The 23,587-nt window shown below is 54.1% G+C and overlaps 1 protein-coding gene across 24 annotated transcripts in view; it reads left to right on the forward strand.

The window, feature by feature from the left end:
- The window catches only part of DAB2IP (DAB2 interacting protein), a 199,580-nt gene that overhangs the window by 93,660 nt on the left and 82,333 nt on the right, over positions 1–23,587 (forward strand). For 16 of the 24 annotated variants that reach the window (XM_084994515.1, XM_084994544.1, XM_084994538.1 and 13 more), the window contains exon 2: positions 2,986–3,089. In XM_084994515.1, coding sequence (XP_084850641.1) covers positions 2,986–3,089 — 104 coding nt within the window. Of the gene's footprint in view, positions 1–2,985; positions 3,205–23,587 lie in introns of all 24 variants that reach the window. The other 8 variants (XM_084994499.1, XM_084994668.1, XM_084994717.1 and 5 more) reach the window with 1 other exon arrangement.

Below are 23,587 nucleotides of genomic sequence, written 5' to 3' on the forward strand. Positions count from 1 at the left end.
CCCGAAGTACTTAGAAATCTCCCCAGGGTGTCAGAATTGGAGTTAACGTCTACTTTGGGAGCACTCAAGAGGGTCCTTGCTGTGTATCTGTCAGGTTAGGGGCTAGTGGACAAGTTCTGTCCTCTGGTCTTAGCTTCCTCATCTGAAAAATGGGTGGTTGGACCAAGCAACCGTAAGAGACTCCAGGCTCAGACCCAGCCAACAAGAGTGGTGTTCTGCACAGGTTTTCGGGACGTCAGTCTTGATCTTAGAGGAGAGGCAGCCTCACCGGGCTCCTTGTGTCCTGCTGGGGCTTCCGAGTGTCTCCTGCCCAGGAAGGGACAGTGACGCTGTGGCCAGGTGTGTGTGTATCAGGGAGAGAGGCTTCTGGAGGCTGAGGGCAGTGCCTCAGACATGGCTGGGACACAGTGGTTACTTATGGTGGACCCCAAGGTGGGTGTGACAGTGAGATGGGAGGTGCTGGGGATGGAGGCAGAGATGAAGGCAGCGGGGGGTGGGGGTAGGGGAAGCTGGTGCAGAAAGAGATTTCCTGGGGAAACCTCCAGAAAGAGTGGGCCTTCCCTGGAGTGTGACAAGCAGAGACCATGGCAAAGGAGTGAGAAAGATTCTGGATAGAAAGCACCACAAGGGAAGCAGAGAGGCCCTGAGAAATGGCAGTCACTGGGCTGAAGGGGAAGCCCTTCTAGAAGCTCTTCTGCCTGGTGGGCAGCCGGGCCTGAACCCGTCCCTGTGGGTGGCTCACTTCCCCCAGTCCCAGAGTGGGTCTGCCTGCTTGCCCGCCTGCCAGAGCTCAGCACTGGCCTGCCCTAGTGGGGTAAGGGGGCTCAGCTCTGTCCTTCTATGCATCTGAGGACCCCTGTCCAATCGGGCTGCATGGAGAGAATGGGCCAGAAAGTGCAGCACTGCCCCTGGCAGCATCTTCTGCCTTCTGGGAAAGCCTGCCTGCCTCACCTGTCCTGTGTGTGTGTGCAGATGTCCACACGTGCACGTGTACCGGGGATGGACCTGACCAGGTACCCGTTGAAGTGTCTAAGTGGCTATGAACGCGTGTGTGTGTGTGTGTGTGTGTTTGCTGGGCATGTGCCTCTGACTGCACCTGTTGTGTTCGAGTGAACCAGGGAAATCTCCACCCCATCCTGTTTCTTCCTTGTGAGTCAACAGGTCTTTCCTCAGCAGCCCCCGCCCACCAGGCTCCATGCAGGGCGCTGGGGATGCGGAGATGCAGCCAGCTTTGGCGTGGGCATTAGGAGTTCCACCGTCAAACAGAGGACACACACACACACACACACACACACACACACACACAGACATACACAGTATGTGCAAAGTGAGAATGCTGATAGGCTCCCCCGGCTTGGCTGTTGCTATAGGAGCCATAAGGGGGCTGAGAGCTGGGGGTAGGGTTTCCTCTAGGGCATGCTGGGTGGGTCAGGCTGGGGGGAGCAGGAAGGGAGGCCTCTGGGGGCCACAGATGGAGCAGTGGAAAAGAGGTGGCCAATGCCAAGCCTGGTGTGGGGGAACCAGCAAAGAGTGGTCAGGTGGACTGACCCTGGCTGTTTAAATGGGTATGTGCTCAGGCTATGGCTAAAAGTTTTGAATGAGCTGTCACCATTTGAAAATCTGAATATTTCATATTAACACCCCCCCACACAGATTTCCAGGTTCTCCTGAACCATAAGAAGCTTTGGCTGCACTGCCCACACATGCCCCCACCCCCCATTTTTTTGGCTGCACATACAGAAGTTCCTGGGCTAGGGATTGAACCTGTGCCGCAGCAGTGACCGAACCATAGCAGTGACAGTGCTGGATCCTCAACCCACTGAGCCACAAAGGGAACTCAAGGCCCCCCACTGCTCTGCCAAAATAACCAGCTGGAGCTGAGCAGCTGGCCACTACCTACCCTTGACTCTGTTCCCTGCCTGGCCCCTGCACTCCTCTCAAGTTTAAAGCCTTAGGAGGAGAAGGTCCAAACTGGAAGCCAGAGGTCAGGGAGTCTCATATTTGAAGGGACTGCTTGTAAACTTCTAAATAGCAGGGAGCTCATTATCACACATCACAGTACCTATGGCTTGAATTCTGGTTTGGGGAGACTTTTTAAAAAAAATTGCGATAAATATATGTGAAATATACACATGAGATTTGCCATTTTGATCATTTCTAAGGGGACAACTCAGTGGTATTAAGCACATTACAGGGTTGTGCAACCATCACCACTATCCATTTCTAAATCTTTCCCATCATTCCAAACGGAAACTCTCTACCATTAGGTATTTTACATGAGTGGAATTGTACTGTATTTGTCCTTTTGTGTCTGGTTTATGTCACTCAGTGTGTTTTCAAGGTTCATTCAGGTTGCAGTCTGTATCAGAACTTTCATTCATTTCATTTTTTTTTTTCTTTAGGGCCGCACCTGGTCATACGGAGGTTCCCAGGCTAGGGGTCCAAACAGGGCTATAGCCACCGACCTACAGCACCTCAGAATCCCAGCCATGTCTGCAGCCTACACCACACCTCATAGCAACACCAGATCCTTAACCCAGTGAGCAAGGCCAGGGATCAAACCTGTATCCTCATGGATGCTAATCGGGTTCATTAACCCCTGAGCCATGAAGGGAACTCCCAGAACTTTCATTCTTTTAATGATGGAATTAACCTTCCATTGTAGGGAGCTACCAGACTGTTGTTTATCCTTTGTCTCTTGATGGACACTGGGTACCTTTTTGGCTATTATGAAATATGCCGCTATGGATATTTGCATACAGATATTTGTCTGTGTTCCAGTTTTCAGTTCTCTGGGGGTATAGGGGTGGAATTGCTGTGTCACGTGGTCATTCTGTCTTTAACTTTGGGGGGAACTGCTAAACTGTTTTCCACTTTATGGCCACCAGTTGTGTATTGCTAGCCTGATGGGAATGACAGGAGGCCCTGACTGGGTGGCCTCGATTGTCCATGCTCACCTCTCTCTCTCTCTCCCTTTGTTAACAGAGTCGCCCCAAGAAAGGCCGGGCTCCCGGCGCAGCCTGCCTGGCAGCCTGTCGGAGAAGAGCCCCAGCATGGAGCCCTCAGCCGCCACGCCCTTCCGGGTCACGGTAACTATCTCTGCGTCACCATCGCCACCTGGCCCGGGGTGCTGCTCTGTGACCCCGCGGCCCCCCTTCCTGGAGCCTCACGGACCGGGAGACCATCCAGCCTCCCTTGTTCTAGGTATCCGATCGCTCAGCTGCTCCCCTCTCTGTGGCTCACCCCCACCCCTGGGGGCCACACGGGGGTCCCGTCCTATGAGGGAGGGGGCAGACGGAGGACAGACAGCCCTGCAGGCCACAGAGGCCGAGAGCCCAGCTGACCTGGAGAAAGAGGTGCTAGAGTCAGAGCAAGGTGCCCTCACGCATGCGCGCACACCCCTCGCTGCCCTAAGATGCACCCTTTCGGTCCCCACGTTTTATTGCCTCTCATATTGCAGTCTGTGGTGCGTCACAATTTAATTGCCATGTTTTTTCTTTCTTGGTGGCATAAAATAATGCCATTATCTTACAATTGATGTCTTAGAATCGATACAACGCAATCTGTCTTAGCTATTGATTAAAGTAGTCCCCAAGCGCATACTCCTTGATTTTGAACCTAGAGGACTTTACGGAAACGGAACCCAGTGACCCTTCGCATCTGACTCTCCGTGTCCCTCTGTGTTCCGGCCGTCCTCCCACGCATCTGCAGCTCGATGTCCCTTTGCTCCCCCTTCCAGCACAGTACTACAACGCCTCTGTCCCGGCTCCGGCGGCCACTGGAGAAATAGGTTGAAGTAGGCACGTTCTTTTCCTCTGAGAGCTCATGGTCTATGGGGGAAATGGATATTTGATCATTTGTTCATCCACTCCTTCATTCACTTCACCATTTTTATGGTGTGCCTGCCGTGTCCCAGGCACCTTTCTACACACTGGGGCTGAGTGGGAGGAGCTGGCCAAGAGAGCAGGGATGGATAAAGCCCTTGACCTTATGAGTTCCTAATCTTGTGTTGGAGCTATGTGCTGTGAAGGAGAAAAGTCAACTGCTGTGATAGGGAAAAGCAGGAGGGCTTCCTTGAGGTGGTGTGGTTGGGAGGTGATACTTGAGCTGAAGTTCAAGAGACCAGGACCGGGCCTTCTGGGGAAAGAGAGGCACAGGCCTGGCTGTTGCTGTAAGATGTGGTCCAGGGGTTCCAGGTGACCTGGGAGTGGACTGTGAAAGGTGCCCTCCCCCCACCCCACTCCACCCCCCCGGCCTCGGAGCTGACTTTTGAGCCGGGTCTTGAAGGGTCCTTAGCAAGTGTGAAGGCAGGGACATGAGTTCCAGGTAGGGGACATAGCTGTTGCAAAGGCATGGAGGCACACTGGAAATTGACGTATCTGTGGAATGGTGAAAGCCTTGGTGGGACTGGAGTTGAGGGGTCTGGAGGTCAGGTTAGGAGGTGAGGCTGAGAACCTGGGCTGGATCTGGGTCAAGTGGAGCCTCTAATGCCAGTCTGAGGGATGGGGCTTTCTCCAGGGCCACTGATCCCCCCACCTGTCTGCATGTCATAATAATGGTTTCAGGAGTTCCCGTCGTGGCGCAGTGGTTAACGAATCCGACTAGGAACCATGAGGTTGCGGGTTCGGTCCCTGCCCTTGCTCAGTGGGTTGACGATCCGGCATTACCGTGAGCTGTGGTGCAGGTTGCAGACGCGGCTTCGGATCCCGTGTTGCTGTGGCTCTGGTGTAGGCTGGTGGCTACGGCTTCAATTAGACTCCTAGCCTGGGAACCTCCATATGCCACGGGAGCGGCCCAAGAAATAGCAAAAAGACAAAAAAAAAAAAAAATGGTTTCAAAGTAGAATTTTGCGCCCCCTCAAGATTTCAGTGCAGTGGTCCAGAGGTGGAACCTGGACATCTGCATTTTTAACAGCTTCCTCTAAGAGGTAGTTCTGAGCCTCAGGCTCTGGATCAGAGCAGCCTTTAGGCAATGAGGAGGAGAGGGGACCTGTGCGGAGAAAGGATTCCAGGTTCTTCCCTAGGTTAGACCAGCGCCTTTGAAAGATGATTCTTCAGCTGCAGGGGATGCTGGTACCTGGGAGACCCTGATGGAGTCAGCCAGAGCAGAGGCCAAGTCCTGCACTCCCAGGCCACAGCCTCCAGGGCTAAGCCTTCAAGGTACCTTAGGAAATGGTGATTAATCATAAGGTAGCCACTTGCACAGTGTTCACAGTCCCACCTACGCAGTCTCTTTTAATCCTTTAGACAACCCTGAAGCCGATACTTTGATCACCCTATTTTACAGATGAGAAAACTGAGGCTCAGAGAGGTGAAGTCACTCACTTCAGCTCCAACCGCTTGTAATGGTGGAGCCAAGATTTGAACCCAGGTCTTCCTGACCCCAGAGATAGAGCAAGTGCTTTCCAGCTGGAGTGGAACCAGAAGAGGGGGGGACCCTTCCCTGACACCCTCCCCAAAACCCCCTTGGCATCCCTTTTTACCCATTTCCCTTTCTTTTGCTGCTCTAATGGGGGTATCACCACACCTTGAAGTTGCTATAATTTGCAGCTCTTTAATTGCCAGTGGGGCCTGGCTTTTTTCCCCCAGAGTGGCGTCTTTGCTGTTTCCTGGTACTGAAACCACCTGTGGCTCAGGCCAGAGCTTGGCTTACCTTGTAAGCCACCAGCTCCTCCTCAACTCACAGTCCCACCTGCACGATTAGCGTCTGCAGGATGCAAGGTGTCTTCAGCCATTACTTTACCCACTTCTCACAGCAACCCCAAGGGGAGGTACCATCAGTGTCCACATTTCTCAGATGAGGGAACTATGGCTCAGAGAGGTAAAGTCATTTGCCTAGTGTCACACAGCCCCCGAGTGACAGAGCTAGGCATGGCTACCAAGACTGCAGGACATTACTTTTTGTGTCCTTTCCCTCAACACCTTGGTTCTTTGCTGCGTGCAGCAGTTAAGGAAAGTGGTGTGAGTTGAGTGTCTCTCCTGGGCTGGTGGTCGGAGCTGGGAGAGACGAGGGAGCTCAGAGGTAGGGATCTGGGTTCAAATCCTAGCTCTTCCGTGACTTCATTAGCCACGTGTCCTTGTCAGTAACATGCAATGATTGCCCTTCCTTGAAAGACTAATGTGGACTCTCACGTGCACACGCCAGCCAAGGTCGGACCCACGAAAGATGCTTAATCCATGAAACCCAGTATTATCATCCAAAATTGCGTTTCCTCTTTTGGCTTCAGAACTGTAAAGATCTGGGAGGGTCGCGGTGGAGGGCAGGGGACAGGGTGTTTGGGGGAAGTTCAGAGGTGGCACCTGGCCTGGGCCTTAGGGACAGACTTGACTCAGACACTGTGTGGGACCAGAAGCACACTCTCTCCCTTGCAGCCTGAACTCACACTTGCTGCCACAGCCACATCCTCGTGTGCACGTGGCTGACTGCTGCTCCGTGTAGCCCCCTGAGGGAACCCGGGGAACATGGTTTTGCCTGGGGGAGGCAGGGGAGATGCCACAGGATATACTTGAGGAACTGCCATCTTCGCTGCCATTTCAAACCCAGGTGATGGGATGTCACCACCTCTCACAGCAGCAATGATGTTGCCTAATGGAAAATCAATGTCAGAATCTATAGGACTCATTCCTTCCACCTCCTTCATGCAAACTAAGGCCCCAGATGGGCTGGACTTGACCAGCTCACCACCCAGCTGAGAGCACTTCTGAATCTGAAATGCTTGCACCCTTGCACGTGTCCCTTACCTGCTTTTGTGAGTCAGTCTAGAACCACCGCCTCCCCACAGGGCATCAGGGACTTGGTGTGGGTCCCACTTCTGCCTCTTGGAACCCATGTGACCTTGGGTGTGGACCTTGGGAGTTTAGCCTTCAGTCTTTTTTTTTTTTTTTTTTTCCAGGGCCACACCCACAGCTTATGGAGTTTCCCACGCTAGGGGTCCAACCGGAGCTATAGCCGCTGGCCTACAATACAGCTATATAGCAAGGCGGTATCCGAGCCTTGTCTGTGACCTACACCACAGCTCATGGCAACGCCAGATCCTTAACCCACTGGTCGATGCCAGGGATTGAACCTGTGTCCTCATGGATGCTAGTTAGGTTTGTTTCCACTGAGCCACAACAGGAATTCCTACCCTTCAGTTAAATGAGGGAAGTGGACTTTGTGGTTTGGGCATACAGTAGTCACTTAAATGTTTCAATGCAGTAACTAAGAGAATGAGTCATGAAGTCAGCTGACCTGGGGCTAAGCCTCATGCCAGGTTTGTGACTTGGGCAAGATATGGGACCTTTTGCCTACCTGATACAACTTCCTTCTGCCCACAGGTGGAGGTGGAGGGCATGGTGCCCCAGGACCACAAGGTGCTAGGAGGTCTAGCAGGTGTTCCCTGAGAGCTGTAGGGGGCCCTGGATGAGGGCGGGATAGGGAGGGAGCTGGGAGCAGGTGACCAAAGGGACCTCCTGCCCATCTCTGGCCTTCAGCTCTCTGGCTCCAAAGAGATGGCAAAGCCAAGGTTCAAACCCAGGTCTGTCTTCTCTGCAACCAGTAGGGAACCCTGGAAGTGGGAAAGGGGCAGAGGCAGAGGCAGGCAGACAGCAAGCTGGGGGGCTGGGCCCACACAGACTGCACGCATCCACCCACTTCCTGAAGCCCAGGGACGCTTGGCTGCAGCAGGCTGCCCCTCTCACCTGCCACCCTGTGTTCGAGGAATTCACAGTTTGATTTGGGGGTTCGGGGGATGGTGACTGTTGCCAGTCTCCCCATGAGTCCCCTAAGCCCTCTGTCCTCCCCAGATCCTGGTGTGGGGTCCCTTCTCCCTCCTTCGTCTGCCCCCAGCCCCTCGCATCGACCTTGAGGAGAGCTGGCAGGGCCCCATGTGTGGGAGGTGGCAGAGGCTCTGGGAAACTTGACAGCCAATTGATTCCTCCTCGGGAAGTTGAAAGTGAAGAGATGTGTTTGAAGGTTTAGCTGAAATTAGGTCTCAGGGCTATTTTTTGCGAGTTGGAGAAGGAGAAGTGTCAGGGAGGGGAAGGCCCAAGGGGCTGGCGGAAGCTGCAGATAAACTCAGTACTAGTTGATTGCAGATGCTTCTAGCAGCAGGTCTTGGTTCTTTTCAACCACTCCCTTTTACTGGATGCTCAGCCGTGTGCACCCTAGATGGTCTTGAAGCTGTGTTGGAGGTGTGCCTGGGGTGCTGTGAGAACCCAGAACGAGGGGCACTTACCTCTTACTGGAGACAGTAGGGAAGAATTCCTAGAAGAGGGATCTTTGGGGCTGGGCTTTGAGGGATGTGTAGGAGTTTGTCAGGAACAAAGGAAGAAGAGTGTTCCAGTTAGAACAGCATTTAACTAGATAGGAACAAGCCAATGGCCCTTTGTGATTAGATGATGAGTAAGGCATGGTGGAGAGGAGCCTAGAGAGAAAAGCAAGTGAGTGTACCCTTTGGACTTTCCCCTGCAGGATGCAGGAGTCAGAGAGGATGGTGAGTGAGAGTGAAGAGGGCAGATCTCTGGAATGTGGACTTCAGGTTTCCCCAGCTGCTCGCCCCTCTTCCTGCTCCTGTGGTGTCCCTGCACACCCCCCCCCCCCGCCATTTTCAGCCACCTTTCTTTCTGTCTCACACACGCAGAAACAGGAACATGAACACAAACGTGCAGGCCTGCAGGCGACCCTCCTCAGCACTGCCATAGAAGCGCAGTTGGAAATTACCTGGTCCAACCCTTCCTTCTACAGAGGAGGGACTGAGGCTCAGAGAGGGGCGGGTCCTTTCCCGAGGTCACACAGCAAGTCCGGAGCAGGGCCTGAAACTGAGCTCCATTACCTGTCCTGTGCTCTTCACGCCTTACCCCCTCTTGCTCTCTTTTCCCTGCAGCTGAACCCTTCCCCCTGCCCCATCCCTCGTGGGAGGAGGGGCCTGAAGGGAATGGACATTCGTGGGTCCAGCTACCCTTGGGGGTCCCTGATGGTCTATCCGCATGGCGCACTGCCACCTTCTGGTCTGTTTCTCTGCCCCCACGAGTGACCCTTGTCAGCTGAGGTGACTCCCGTTGGGCCAGGGGCAGAAAAGCTGGGCAGGCTCCCAGGTCAGATGCACCTGTCACAGCACAGGTGGGACAGCTGAGGCCAGGAGAAGGTGGGTTTGCCTGAAACACCTGCTGGGCCTCCCCTCACCACTGCAGGCTGCTTCTGGCCCATGCACATTTACATATTTACGTGGGACACACCTGTGTCCGTGGCCCACAGTCTGGTGGAGGGATGCCAACCTCTCAGCATGGCCGACTGACAGGCAGTAGCGCTGGATGCCGGATTGGGTGCCCGGGTTTCCTCCTCGCGGTACCAGGAATTTCCCCACGAGGCCCACGTCCTTTGCTCTGTTGAACTGTCTGAGCTGAAGCCTCCCAAGCCCGGTGTTTGGCCATCGTTCTGCTGATGAGAGGGTTGGTGGAGACCGGGTCCCGAACCCTCATCCCTCCTCCTCCCCTGCCTTTTATGGATCCTAATTGTTATCAAACTGTTCAAACCCAGAGGAAAATTACTATCATTTTGGCCTGTGTCCTTTTGGTCTGTGTCCGCCCTCCGCAGGGAGACTCCCCTTTCTTGCAGCAGGAACGTAGGAGATGGGAACGCTGGCAGACCGCCCAGTGCAGAAGCTGCCCGGGGTAGCCAGGGCTGGCCAGGACGGTGTGCAGGATGGGAGGGTGGGGCCAGGGGCTCTTTGGAGCCTCCTGAATTGAGGCCTGGACTGCGAGCAGGCTGTGGTGTCTGGTGGAGCTGAGAAGCTGCCTGCCCGTGAATAAATAGGAGGGTGGTTTCATTAGCTCCATTTTACAGATTAGGAAATCAAGGCTCATGGAGAAGGAACTGGCCCGGGGTCCCCCAGCCTGTGAGTGGCAGAGGTGGGGTCAAGCTCTGGTCTGGGAGTCCTGTTGTGGGTGTGGACTCACTCACTTTCCTTCCTCCCTTCTCTGCCTCCTTTTTTTTCTTTCGATGCATTTTTAATCAGCACAAACTATGTGTCAGGGTCTGTGCGGGGCACTGGTGCAAAGAGGATTAAAACAGGGTTAGCTGGTTCTTGAAGTAATTTCCAGGCAGGGGGCGGAAGGAACATTCCAGGCAGCCCGGAGGGCCCCTGCAAAGGCTGGGGGATGGAGGCTGGGGGATGGGGGATGGGAAACTGATGGGGGAACTGGGAGCAATTTGGGGGGAGGGAGGCTGAAGTGTGAGGAAATGGCTGGAGTACAAGGAGGACCATGGCAGCACCTAGAGCCAATGGGATCAGAGGTTGTATCAACAGGAGTATGGAGTTCCCAGAGAGGGAGGTGAGGGTGGCCCAGAGCTGGCCTGAGCAGACCTGGAGTGCTGTGTGTCCTTCAGAGCAGCATGCCTGACCAGGCTGAGAGGGTCTGGAGCGCCTTCAGTGGGCAGGGACCAGGACTGGGGCGGGAAGGGGACAAGGGATGCTTTTCTTAAGAAGGTTGTTAGGATCCCATCCCTGCCCTCAGCATCTGAGCTTAGAATGTCTCTTATGGGGGTCCCTGAGGGCAGAGGTGGAAGGAAGAGCCCACTTCAAGGAGCCCTGGATACTCCTGCCTCATCGAGGGAGGTGGCAGCTTGGGTGGGAGGATGGAGAGGGGATTAAGGGCAGCCTCTGCATCCCAGCCCTTTCTGCCCTGGGATCTTCCCCAGGTATCTCGAGGACATCCCTGTGAGGCCCCGCCCTGGAGCCTGTTGGGCAGCAATGATTTGGATCCCCATTAAGGGGTCACTGGCTACCTCCCCAATCCCTGTTAATCCTCTCACAAAGGGAGCCTTATCAATTGGAAGTTTGAGTTGCAGTGGGATGTTAGGCTCTGTGATTAGCAAGTGGGACACTATCAGGGGTCTTGCCCCCTCTCCTCACATCCCCCCAGGTCCCTGGGATACGGTACTGGCTCATCCCCTAGTCTACCTGGGATGTGGCAGGATTTGAGTCCTCGCCCCACAGCTACCCTTTGTGGGATCACTCAGACATGTTGCCCAACACTGAGCCTCTCTTTCCCCATCTGGAAATGGGCACTGGGTGGCTGCGAGGGTCCAGTGCCTGGCACAGGGAGGCATCAACCAGTGGTCACGCCCTGCCCACTTTCTGGTGGGTGGGGCTCACCCACCCACCCCTCATCTGCTTCCCCCGAATGACATTGCCCCTGACAGAGCTTCCAGGGCTCAGCCTTCACACTGGAAGGTGGGGGACGGTGAGGGGGCAGGGAAGGGGTCCCCAAGAGACCAGAGACCAAGTTCCCAGGCGGTAAGTGCAGATGGAGGGAGCTGGAGGTATTTGTGCAGGGTGGTTTCTCCCCAGGTGGGGGCAGCAGAGGGCAGCGAGTGGCTGCCTGGGTGGCAACTCCCAGAGAAGCATGAAAATCCCAAGGTTTGTACGCCCCCCGCCCCTACCCCAGAGCCATGGGGGTCAGTGGGGGGGTCCACAAAGAGAGAGCTCCGGGTGGAGGGAACAGCTCACATCAGGAGTGCTTATGGGCAACAGGGCCTGGCACCATTGGTCAAGCTGACTGGGCTGGGTTGACCAGAGAGGTGGGGGGGGGCCTCTGAAAGGGGACCTCCCTCAGGGACATGGAGGGGCAGACAAGGTCTGGGGCCCAAGGCAGCCTTCCAGCAAGAGGAGGGGCACAGGCTGAGGCGGGCCAGTGTGCGGGCTGCAGGGCAGTGTCTGTCCTGTAGTCACCAGGCTGGACCAATAAACACTCCATCATGGTTGTGCTCTGATGAAGTCCAGCTGACCTGGGTTTGAATCCCAGTTTTACCGGCTCCCTGCTGTCTACACTGTCTGCACAATTGTGCGGGGGTTATAAAACCTGTTTTGCACACTCCTCTGGGTCAGGCCCTGTACTGAGCCCTCTCCAGGTCTCATATCATTTGGTCTCCCAACCCAAGAGGTAGACAACACAATTCCCACTTTTTTAAGGTGACAAAACCAAGGCAGATGGAGCATGAAGAACCCGTGGAGTCTCACTGAGCTCAGGAGCCTGGATTGGGAAGGTCACTGCCGGCCAGTGTTGTTATTCTCTCCATTTTATAGATGAGATCACTGAGGCCCAGAGAGCAGAGGTGCATGTAGGTCATACAGATTGGGGACAGAGCTGGCATTCGGACCTGGGGCTCCCCATCTCTTTGCCTCATCCTGTCCTGCCCCTGCCTCCAGCTCACCTGGCTCCCACAGGTCAGAAGGTGTCTGTGCAGGGCAGACACTCTGGGGTGGGAGGGAACTGCTCCCCTCTTCCCACCCTACCCTGTGACCCCCGCAGGGGAACCAGGAAACTGAGTGTCAGGGGCAAGGCTCAGGTGCTCCCCCTCCCCCATCCCCCACCCTCGCCCCTGTGTGAAAAGAAGTGACTGCCTCTGTCACAACAAGTGGCATTTGGGTTGGATCGCAGACAATTATATCTAAATCTTCATGTGGGAACTGTTCCCAAAGCCAGGAGGCCCTCTTTGGAGGTGGCAGCAGTGGCATCTGTTTCCCACACAAGGCCCTGCATTGGGATGGGTAACTTTTCCTGTGGAATTGCTTAAAGAGCATCTAAAATGGGCCATGATTGTCCCTGCCCCGCTCCAGCACCTCAGATGGCTTCCAGGAGGTGCGGTCCAGCTCCCCAGCTGGTGTTGAGGTCCCCAGGCCCAGCCTCTGTGCCTTTGTACAGGCTGGTCCTTTTCCCACGCTTCCTCCCCATTTCCCATCCTTGAGAGCGCCTTCCCTCCCTGTGCACCCCCTGCCACCCCCAACCCACATTTCTGCAGCCATCCCCTCCCCAGGCTCCCGAACACAGATGCTGTGGCTTTACCACCTGACATGGTGACTTTCTCAAGGGCAGCGACTGTTTCTGATTTCTCTGAGCCGCAGGCATCAGGGCAAGGCCTCACCTGTGGCGGGCACCTGAGGGCTTGTGGGATGAAGGTGTGTGACAGCCTCCGGGAGGGCATGCCTTCAGCGAGTGAGTGCGGGCAGAGGAGAGGAAGGGCGAGCATCCACCTCCTGGCTCCACAGAGCCCACTGCGTCTCTGAGGCCAAGTGGCCACCTGCCTAGAAGGAGGTCAGGACAAGCCCGTGGACCACCACAGTCTTGCCTTGAAATTGACCTTGACTCCACCCCATGGGTTCCCATGATCCTGCAGGGGCAGGACACCCAGGAGAGCCTGGCCTGACAATGGTAAATCACCCTGGAGGAGAAATAGCCTATAAAATCCTCTCCCCAAACCGTGCGTTTTGTATCCTGTAGTGAAAAGGGCTTTTAAAAGCACTGTTCATTCAGGTGGATTTAGGGGCTGCCGCCCGCCTCTGGCCTCTCCCTCCCACTAGTGTTCACTGGTTTCTGGGGCTGGAGCACCCTGGGGTCCTGGTACTTTCTGGTGGCTCTTGGTCTAGGGAGAAACCCTATAGCTTCTCGTCCCTGCCTTGCTGCCCTGGGAGGGCGGGCCAAGCTGGCCTAATAGAAGCTCCCTACAGCCCAGCACAGGGCCTGAAGTCCCCCTATTAGCATCCTTCCTCCAGGCCAGCTGTCTCCAGAGGGTCTCCTTGTTGTCACCTGCAAGCAGGTCACCAGGGAGGAGAAGGATGGTATGCCCAAGCTGGAAAGGGGCTTAAAGATCAGCTAGCCCAATCCGCTCATTGTGCAGATGGGGAAACTGAGTCCCAGAGAGGCTACAGTGCTCGCTCGGCGTCTCACAGTGCGGTGATGGAATCATGGAAGGGTTTGGGCTCTGGTGCAGACTACCGGGGTTGACCCTAGCTCTGCCACTTCCTGGCTGTGTGGCCTTGTGCAAGTAGCTTAACATCTCTGAGCCTCCAATCTCTCACCTGCACATCGGATTATAAGAATTAAACAAGATAAGTCATGTAAAGCACTACTAAAGTGCTGAAGCTTAGAGCTTAACAAATACATCTGGCTTACCCTTTTTAATGCATTGGAATAGTTCTCATTTTTGTTTTCTTTTTTTATTTTAATTTTAATTTTTTGTGTTGTAGGGCTGCACCCACGGCTTATGGAGGTTCCCAGACTAGGGGTCAAATCGGAGCAACAGCTGCTGGCCTATGCCAGAGCCACAGCAACGCAGGATCTGAGCCACTTCTGTGACCTACACCACAGCTCACGGCAACACCGGATCCTTAACCCACTGAGTGAGGCAAGGGATTGAATCTGAAGCCTCATGGTTCCTAGTTGGGTTCATTTCTGCTGTGCCACGATGGGAACTCCTCATTATTGTTAATGACAGAGCTGGGCCTCGAACTCAGATTTCTGGAATCTGTGCGTGGTGTTCTTGCCCCTTCTGCCAGGCAGCTTCTTTTGAGAGCGTTTACTCACACAGAGTGCACGGAGCACAGGACAGGGACGATCTGGTGGGGAATAAGCAGTGAGTCACCCCTGGAAGACTGGCCTGGCACAGAGACAGGGCCTGGAGGGAGGCCGAGGGAGAAAGTCGAGAGCCTGCTGCTGGGGCGTAGCTCCCTATTAAGTCGGTTTGCAGTCAGGCAGCCCTGGGAGCTGGACTCCCTGCTCTTAGGTCAGGGCTGACGGGGGCTTAAAGAGCTGATGAAGGAGTTCCCATCGTGGCTCAGAGGTAACGAACCCAACTAGTATCCATGAGGACATGGGTTTGATTCCTGGCCTCACTCAGTGGGTTAAGGATCCGGTGTTTCCATGAGCTGTGGTGTAGGTCACAGACACGGCTCAGATGCCAGGTTGCTGTGGCTGTGATGTAGGCTGGCGGCTGCAGCTCCAGTTCAATCCCTCCCTAGCCGGGGAACTTCCATGTGCCCTGGATGCTGCCCTAAAAAGAATCCCCCCCCTGCAAAAAAAAAAAAAAAAAAAAAAAGAAAAGAAAAAGAAAAAAGAGCTGATGAAATGTGTGTGGCCATGCAGACCTCTGGGGTGGGCTTATTATGCTCAGGCAAGTGTTGGCCAGCCAGAGGATTTATGGGGCAGTGAGTCACTGCCTGGCTGCCCTGGATTATCACATCCCTGCTTGAGACCTTAGGAATGAGTGTCTGATTTCTGTTCACTGATGCCACTCAGTCCTGGGCATGGGCAGAAATCAGGAGGGTCTCTCTGATGTCCTGATTTCCCCCTCCCACCTTCACACCCCCACCTGCTTCCCAACTGCGGCCCCCTCCTCCCTCCTCTAGACCCTCAGGGTTCCTAAGGGGCCCTCTTGCCCTGGGTGTCCACTGCCTTGGGGAGAGGGTCTTATGGCCTGTGCTATGAGCCTGGACTCGGGTGTGTAACTTGGACATTGGAGGGGCCTGTGAGCACCCCGGGGCCCTCCCAGGCAACCACACTCCTGCTCTCCTACTTCCACACCGTTGCTTGAGGTGTAATTCTGCCTGGAATGCCTGTATATGGCTGCCCTGCCCCAGATAATCTCGCAAGCCCACACGCTGCCTCACCTTCAGTATTTCCATTATGCCCTCAAAAGCTGCCTCCTCTGGTAAGCCCACTGAGATTGAGCCCAAGTGGAATTCCTGAAAATCCTCCCAGAGAACATTCTCTGCCTTTCTCCTGTTTTTTTTTTTTTTTTTGTATAATAAATATTTGTTCACTCATTCAGGAAGTATTTATGGAGTACCTGCTAGGTGTCTAACACCAGGGACCCCAGGGACCCCCACACTCCTGTGGGGGAGGGAGGCATGAAACAAATCCTTGCATAACTACGACTGCAGTAGCTCTACAGGGAGATCTGGCCCAATCCAAGGGTACCGGGGAGGGCCCTGAGGTGAAGACTGAGGAGAGACTGAATGGGTGTACAGGGCCCACTGGGCAAAGGGGGCTTCCATTCTAGGCAGTGGCAACAGCCTGTGCAAAGGCCCTGTGGCAGGAAGAGCTGGCAATTCCAAAAGTGCCACTGAAGCACCTGGGTCTGGAGCCCAGAGGGTAGATGATAAGGGCCTTAGGCCCTCATCCAGGAGCCCTGGGGCACTGTTAATGGGGATAGAGCTGGTCAGTGGCAGATCTGATCTGCTTTTCCAAGGGTCCCTTGGGATGCCCTTGGAGAATGAATGAGGAGGATGGCAGGGTTGGAGGCAGCCAAAGCAGAGGGGAGGCACCTGCAGCTGCCTGCAAACAGTCTGGGCTGCCTCTCCAGCTGCATCACGGGACCCTTGAGGGCAGAAAGCCAGTCCTTCCTCTGGGCTCAGCACATGGCAGGGCTCAGGAAATACACCCTGAGCCCTTGACCAGCCCCTTCTCTAGCAAAGGAGTTTGGGTCCTAGAAATTGCTTCTGTGAGCTCCTGCCCTCTGTTTCTCCTGGCTAATCACTGGGCTGGCCCCCGTGACTGAGCAAAGTCTGAGCAATAAAAACAATGACAATGATGATGATAGTAGCTAATATTTTTACTATGTGCCGGGAAATGAGCTAAGTTCTTTCCATGCATGATCTCATTGACTTGTTACAACAACCTGTGAGGTGGCCACTGTTGTCCCCATTCTGCAGAAGAGGGAATAAACTCTGACAGTCAGGTCACAGGCCTGTGGCCCATAGCTGTTAAGTGTGGAACCCTCCACTGCCATGCCCCTTGGGAGAGGGGGAGGAAAGGAAAGACATTTGACCTGGGGATTCCTGGAGATTGAGGTGACCCTAGGACCTAAAGAGGTGTGGCAAATGGTGGCATTTCAGGTGCAGTGATGTGCGGGAGAGATGTTTGGGGTGGGGGTCTCCAGGTTTGGGTAGGGGCGGGGCCCCACACAACAACCTGCCAGACCTCCAGGCTCCCAAAAGCCACACGTTCAGGGAGCTGTGAAGACAGTTTTCAGGAGGTGAGAGAAGCAAGTAGGTTGTCCTTGGACACCAGGTCCCTGGTTGTCCTCAGGGCACAAAGTGAGGCCCTGCCCACAGCAGGCGGGATTGTGGTGGCAGCAGCGTGGAGCTGTTTTCTCCCCTTGGACCCAAGATCCAGGCTCCCGGGTTGGTGAGCTTAACCTGCCACTCTGCCTTCCTGCCATGGCTGTGAACGTTGAGTGCGTATTTGGCCTGGTGTCAGCATAATTCTGCCGGTGCCCAGTGACAGCTGACTATGTGTGTGTGTTTGTGAGCCTGTTGTCTTCGTATAGCAGTATGCTTATTGGTGTGTTTTGTGGTTGTGTATGTGTATATTTGTGCGTGTGCTAGTCAGTGTGCACCCGTGTTTGTGTGTGCCTGTGTGTCTATGTGTGTGTATCTGGTGGTGCTGGGGAGACTTGTGTTTATACATGCATTTCTTTGTGGCTATGCCCTCTGTGTGCCCCATGCATGTCCTTAAACTTGGGTGTGTTTCTAGCCCTGGTTCTCCATGTGAACATGTTTGGATGAGGTTATCCAGGCAATATTTTAATGCAGGAGTGATCTTTGAGTGTCAGGCTCCAGCCCTCTGCTGGTTCTCACGACCCTTGAATGAGTGGGTTCTTTGTGTGCGACCTGAGCCATCTGGCTGCCTTCTCTGGGTAAGGTGGAGTGTGGGGGTCTTCCGTTCAAAAGAGAGCTGGCAGGGGCTTAGGAAGGGTTCAATGGGCACAGGGTGGCCTGTGAGTAGGTGGCCACCGGGAAGGCACCAACTTGATCCTGGCTTAAAATTCTTCCCCACTTTCACCTGTCACAGCTTCTGACATTCCACCATTATTGAGTCATTCCCCTACTCGGACTCTCTTTGATGGTCCATCCATCCCAGGGGAGGAGGCCAGGGGTGCTTGGCAGCTTCCTGAGGGCAGAGCCCCAGGAAGAGGGAAAGAGGGCAGGAGGGATTGTGCATCTGAAGGACTTGGGCAAAGCCACCGAATTTTCTGGTAGCATTGGTGCCCGGTGTGGGAGAGGCCAGCTGTGGAAGGCAGCTGCTCTAGCTTTATGGTCACCAAATAGCAAGGCTGAAAAGAGTTTGCTGACCACCCAATCTAGCCCCTCATAATACAGATGGGAAAACTGAGGCCTGCAAAGAAGAAACACGGGGAACCTGGGAGGTTCTGGAAGTGTGCTGACATTGCAAAGTGCACTGGGCGAAGAGAAAGGGGACCTAGGTTCTGCCATGGTTCTCCTGCTGTCCTGCTTGGTGACTCTGCAAACGTCCCCCTGTCCTCAGGGCTTCAGGTGCATTGTCTATATCACGCGGGCAGTGGCCTGGCTGCCCCCTGTGGGCCCTCCCAGCTCTCACCCCATGATTCTGGAAGCAGGACTCCTCACCACCTCAGCCCTTTCCCAGAGGCTGTGCCAGCATGGGGTGAGGCATCCCTTTCAGCCTGCCGAGGTGTTGGCTCTGTCTGCCAGCCTCTGGGCCTGGCAGATCTGCTCTCCTGGGGCTGAGAGAGGTGGTGGTAGCTGATGGGATCTTCTCCTCCCTTTCCTGTTTATTTAGGTATGCTTCTGGCATTTGCACAGAGCCTCAGAAAGAAATTGAGAGACATGCCTGCTGAAACAGCCTCCTTCTTTGCAGGATGTCTGTTGGGGTACCTGCCTTAGAAATGGCCATGAGAGGAAGAGCTGGCCTGGGCCGAGGGAGGACCATGGGGTTCTGCCTTCATCCTGAGCACTGCCTCAGGGGCCCGGGGTGGGCAGCCCAGGGCTCTGCAGGAGTCAAAGACAGGTCAGGTGCACCCACCTGTCTGCAGTGACCTAGGGTCACTTTGTTAAAAGGGCAAAGGTGATGAAGGCAGGATTAAGGAGGCAGGACCAAATAGATGATGGAATTGGGTCCTGGTTGCGTACCTACTATGTGTCATTCATGGTGCTGAGGGCTTTACACTCAGGTGAGAAGGTGGCTTAGAGGCCAGTGCTGACATGTGACTCCCAGGTGCCCAAGTGGTGTTGCTAGAATGCAACCCCATGGCCCCCCAGATGCTACCTCCTAGGGGGAGAGCGAGGTTCATGTGAGGATGGAACCTGGCAAGTCACCCTTCCCTGGGCCTCCAGGTCCTAACCTGTGGTCCTAGGTGACAGCCCTGAGCTCAGGGGAAAGCCCATCTTCCCTTCTTTCCTCCCTTCACCAGGTTCAGCACGGGGCCTGGGGCTCGGGGAGGATGGGCTGAGCAGAGGTTCCCATTCTGGCCTTTTTTTTTTTTTTTTTTTTTTTGTCTTTTTAGGGCCATACCCAAGGCATATAGAGGTTCCTGGGCTAGGGGTCAAATTGGAGCTGCAGCTGCCGGCCACAGCCACAGCCACAGCAATGCAGGATCTGAGCTGCATCTGTGACCTATGCCACAGCTTGTGGCAATGCTGGATCCTTAACCCACTGAGTGAGGCCAGGGATCAAATCTGCATCCTCATGGATACTAGTTGGGTTCCTAAGCTGTTGAGCCACAATGGGAACTACTCCCATTCTGGCCTTAGATGTGTCTGTGTGTGTGCGTGTGTGTGTGTGTGAAAGTATACAGGTGTAAAGGGGTCCCTACCCTGCCTGCCCCAGGGGCTAGAACTCTCTTGGTTTCCTTCCCAGCTCTACCACCTAACAGCTCTGCCACTCTCAACAGATGGCTTAAATTCTCTGAGCCTCTCTGTTTCCCCACTTGAAAACCCCAAACATCCTGAATGTAAGACATATGTCCTCAAGAAGATTCCCAAGAAGAGGCAAGGGGCCCTCTTGGGCCTCCCCTTCTGGGGCTGGAGAGGTATTCTGTGAGTGAGTGCCCCCCACAGAGCCCTATAACTGGTAATTTATTATCAGCATCATCACTTGGAATTGATTGAAATGGTGAAGGAAGGAAATTCCCATTGTGGCTCAGCAGTAACAAGCCCGGCTAGTATCCATGAGGTTGTGGGTTCAATTCCTGGCCTTGCTCAGTACGTTAAAGGATCCAGCATTGCTGTGAGCTTTGGTGTAGGTTGCAGATGCACCTCAGACCTGGCATTGCTGTGGCTGTGATGTAGGCTGGCAGCTGCAGCTCCAATTTGACCCCTAGCCTGGGAACTTGCATATGCCCCAAGTGGGGCCCTAAAAAGCAAAGCAAAAAAAAAAAAAAAAAAAGAAAGAAAGAAAAGAAAAGAAAAAAGAAAAAAATGGCAAACAAAGAAATCACATGTCTGGAATTCTGAAAGGCCTTTGAGAAAGTCACCCAGGACTTTCTAGAGAAGCAGTGCTTTGGGTCAAGGTCAGCATGGGGGAGAACTGGAGTGTCGGGAACAGGAATGGGGGAGCAGCCAAGAACTCGGGTCCTTCCAGCGAGAGACTTTCTTGCACTTTGGTCATTGACGTGGATAGAAGCCCAAGGGGCCTGTGGATCAGCTGGAGGAAGGATGTCCCCGTGGGCAGTGAGCTGTCACAGATCAGGGCACAGCCTACAAGGGTTGGGGGTGTTGACACCAGGCAGCAGCCCTGTGCAAAAGCTCCTGGTGCCTTAGTTGACCTAAGCTCAGTGGCACAGCTGCAGGGGAATGGGGCTGTGTTAGCAAAGGCAGAGCACCCCATCTGGGGAGGGGGCAGGCCTGGTCCCCGCAGACTGTGCAGGCGCCGTGCTGAGCTTTAGACATCAGTCCCTGAGCCAGTGAATGAAAGCTGAGGCCTCCACCTGAGGAGCCCCGCCCGCCCGAGCACTTTGAACCTCCCGAGTCTCTGTGAGGTTGCTTTAGAAGAAAGCGTCTGTTTAAAAGTTCAAAACTACCAAACTGAATGATATATTCTGTGGCTCCGGCATGCTTTTGCAAGCATGTTCATTCATTCACTAGGTGTGACACCAGCCCTGTCCCTGCTGCCAAGTTGCTTTCAAGCTCCTCTGAGAGCCTAGACAGACTCCTACCTGTGGGGGTCACATACCTTCTCGGCCAAAAAATCAGTGGTTGTATTAGAGCCAACAAGGGTAAAAATACTAATAAAGCTGGCAACTATTGTGTTTAGTTTCTTAGTATTTACCGCTTTACTCGTGATATCTTAACTCGTTTAATCCTTCCGCAAGCCTACAGAGTAGCATCCTAGCCCATTTTACAGATAGGGACACTGAGGCTCAGAGAGGTCCAGTAATTTGCCCACAACTTATCTGAACTAAGATTTGAACACAAGTGGTATGCAAGGACTTGAGCTGGTCTGAGAGGTGTGATAGGTGTGTGTAGTCAAGGGTGGCTTCCTGGAGAAGATGGATAAAGAGCCAGGCCCTGGGGATGTGGAAAGGGGCTGGGTGGGTGGGTGGGGGTTGCCCAGAGCCCTCTCTGTCCTACTTAGTCATCACTGCTTCCCCCACCCATTTCACAAATTGGTGAGGGGCCGTGCCTACCATCTCAGCAGCGGTGTGTGGAGCTGGACTTGAGTCCTGTTTGCCTGCCTTCGGCTCCCAGCTCTCAGCCACTGGGCTGGCAGTGAGCTCCATCACCAGGAGCATGGAGCACCCCATTTTACCCAAAGAAGAGATATGATTTGTCCACTGCCCCTCCCTAAAGATCGACTTGGGTCGAGAACAAAATTTTCTGAAGGTCGGTCAGTCCCTCTTCCTGAGTTCAGGACTGCAAGCTGCCTGTAGAAATCACTTCCTGGGACCTCCCCCTGAAGGGACAGGAGAAAAGGCTTGTCTCCCTTCATCCAGGGCTGCGTGAGGAGCCACCCTTGTCCCTCCACCCCATGAAGGAGGTCAGTAAGCAAGCTGCGAGGCTGGGCAGGGCAGGGAACTGGAGTCTGGGGTCTTTGATTAACGTTGCTCTGTGACCTTGGGAAAGACCCTACCCGTCTCTGGGCCTTATTCATCCTTGTAATATAGTCTTTCGGAATCTGAGTCCCCATTCGGGGGATCAGGAGCATTTGTTGAGCCTCCATACGTAGAGCCCTGAGCTGGGTCTGCTGGGGTGCACAGGGTCCTTCAGGGTGGACATGTGTGATGTGGCCGGGGGCTAACAGGGGTTTTCCCCATTGCTCTAAGGACCTACTCTCCCAGTGAATCTGAGCTCCCTGTCCTTTTGCTATTCTGTACACTGCTCACCTCACAGTGTTCATGGCAGTCTTGGTCATTGTGTCTTGCGCATAGTCGGCTCTTTACGGATGGTGAATGAGTGAATGTTATAGAGAGCTTGAGTCCCCAAGGTCACGGTCAGGATGACAGGTAATGCTTAACAGAGGAGCACTGAGTGATGGGTGGGGATGGGGATACGTGTCCCACTCACCCTCCTCGAAGGAAGAAAACTTTTTTGTTTTTTAAACTCAGGAGTAGGCTGAAGCTGTCCATATTGATGCATAAGAAGCTCCATAAATTGTGAAACGTGCGTCATGGTTCTTTGTACCACGAGAATGTAAAAGTTGTGAAATCTTCAGCAGTATAGAAAATAAAAGCCAAGAAAAAGTAGAAGCCCATTGGGGGAACTGGCTTGACAATAATACCTGTGAGAGAAGAACCCATCCAATTTAGCCAGGTGCATCTCCACCCCCACCCGCAAACCTGGCAAGAGGCCGAGATTGGGAGAGCCCAGAGCTTATTCGGAGTGGAGGTCCCTGCCTTTGAGCTGTGTCTCCCAGAGGGCCTACCATTCCCTGGGCCTGCTACCCTTTGTGGTCTCTCTGCATTAAGCCTTGTCCTGTCTGTGGGTCACACCTCTGGAGCAGCCCTCCCCCTAAGAGATAGGTGTTGAACTGCAGCTGATTAAAGTGCACTGATGAAAGTTCCCATCGTGGCTCAGTGGTTAATGAACCTGACTAGCATCCATGAGGACGCAGGTTTGATTCCTGGCCTTGCTTAGTGAGTTAAGGACCCAGCATTGCCGTGAGCTGTGGTGTAAGCTGCAGATGCGGCTCGGATATGGTGTTGCTGTGGCTGGGGTGTAGGCTGGCTGCTACAGCTCCAACTCGACCCCTAGCCTGGGAACTACATAGGCTGCAGGTGCAGCCCTAAAAAAACCAAAAAAAAATGAAAAATAAATAAAGTGCATTGATGGGTAATACCAGGCTACAGAGGTGAGAGGTGTCTGAATGAAGGCCCTCTGAATGAAGTGGCATTTCAGCTGGGCCTTGAAGGATGTGCAGAATTCTGGCAGCTGGCCACAAGCATAGGAATGGGAGAGATTGAGTTGGGGGGAGGGGAGTAAGGGCAGAAAAATGAGAAAAGGGAAAGCTTGAAGAGGGTGGGCAGAAGAGGGAGGTCTTATGGGAAAAGCTCTGGCATGAGACAGGCCTGCCTGGAAGCTGTGTGTCCTTGGGTGAGTCATTTCACCTCTCTGAGCGAGGTTTCTTCATTTGCAGAAAGAGATAATGTTTCTCTGTCATTTCTGTTTGTGTGGGTGACACGAGGTGACATGTACAGCCAGCGTTTGCCCTCATCGTGTCTAGGGTGCTAGGGCCAGAGCAAGGTCAGATCCAACAAGGGCGTGGCCTATAGCAAATGTCCAATTCTCTTCCCAGACCAGAGAGAGGGCTGCCAAGCCAACCCTTTATTGTGTGATGGATGAATGCAGTGTTCGGATTGTGTACAACATTAACTTCCAAATGAGTTACTTTCCCATTTCCCTCTGTCTTTATGTTACCTGGAATTGAGGCTGGGGTGAGGGAGTCCCCAGAATCCCTCTCAGGCAACTCCACCAGGAAGGGAATCTCCCTTCCCTTAGCTTTCCTCTCCCTCCAACTACCTGAAGGTTCTAGGTCCAGAACACCCCAGGCTGTGGCTCCTTGAGCCCCCAAATCCA

Source organism: Sus scrofa, chromosome 1 (assembly GCF_054392235.1).
Source record: "Sus scrofa isolate SSC_HxYL_T2T_F1_AM1 chromosome 1, Sscrofa_HxYL_maternal_Yorkshire_Landrace_v2.0, whole genome shotgun sequence".
Classification (NCBI taxonomy): Eukaryota; Metazoa; Chordata; class Mammalia; order Artiodactyla; family Suidae; genus Sus; species Sus scrofa.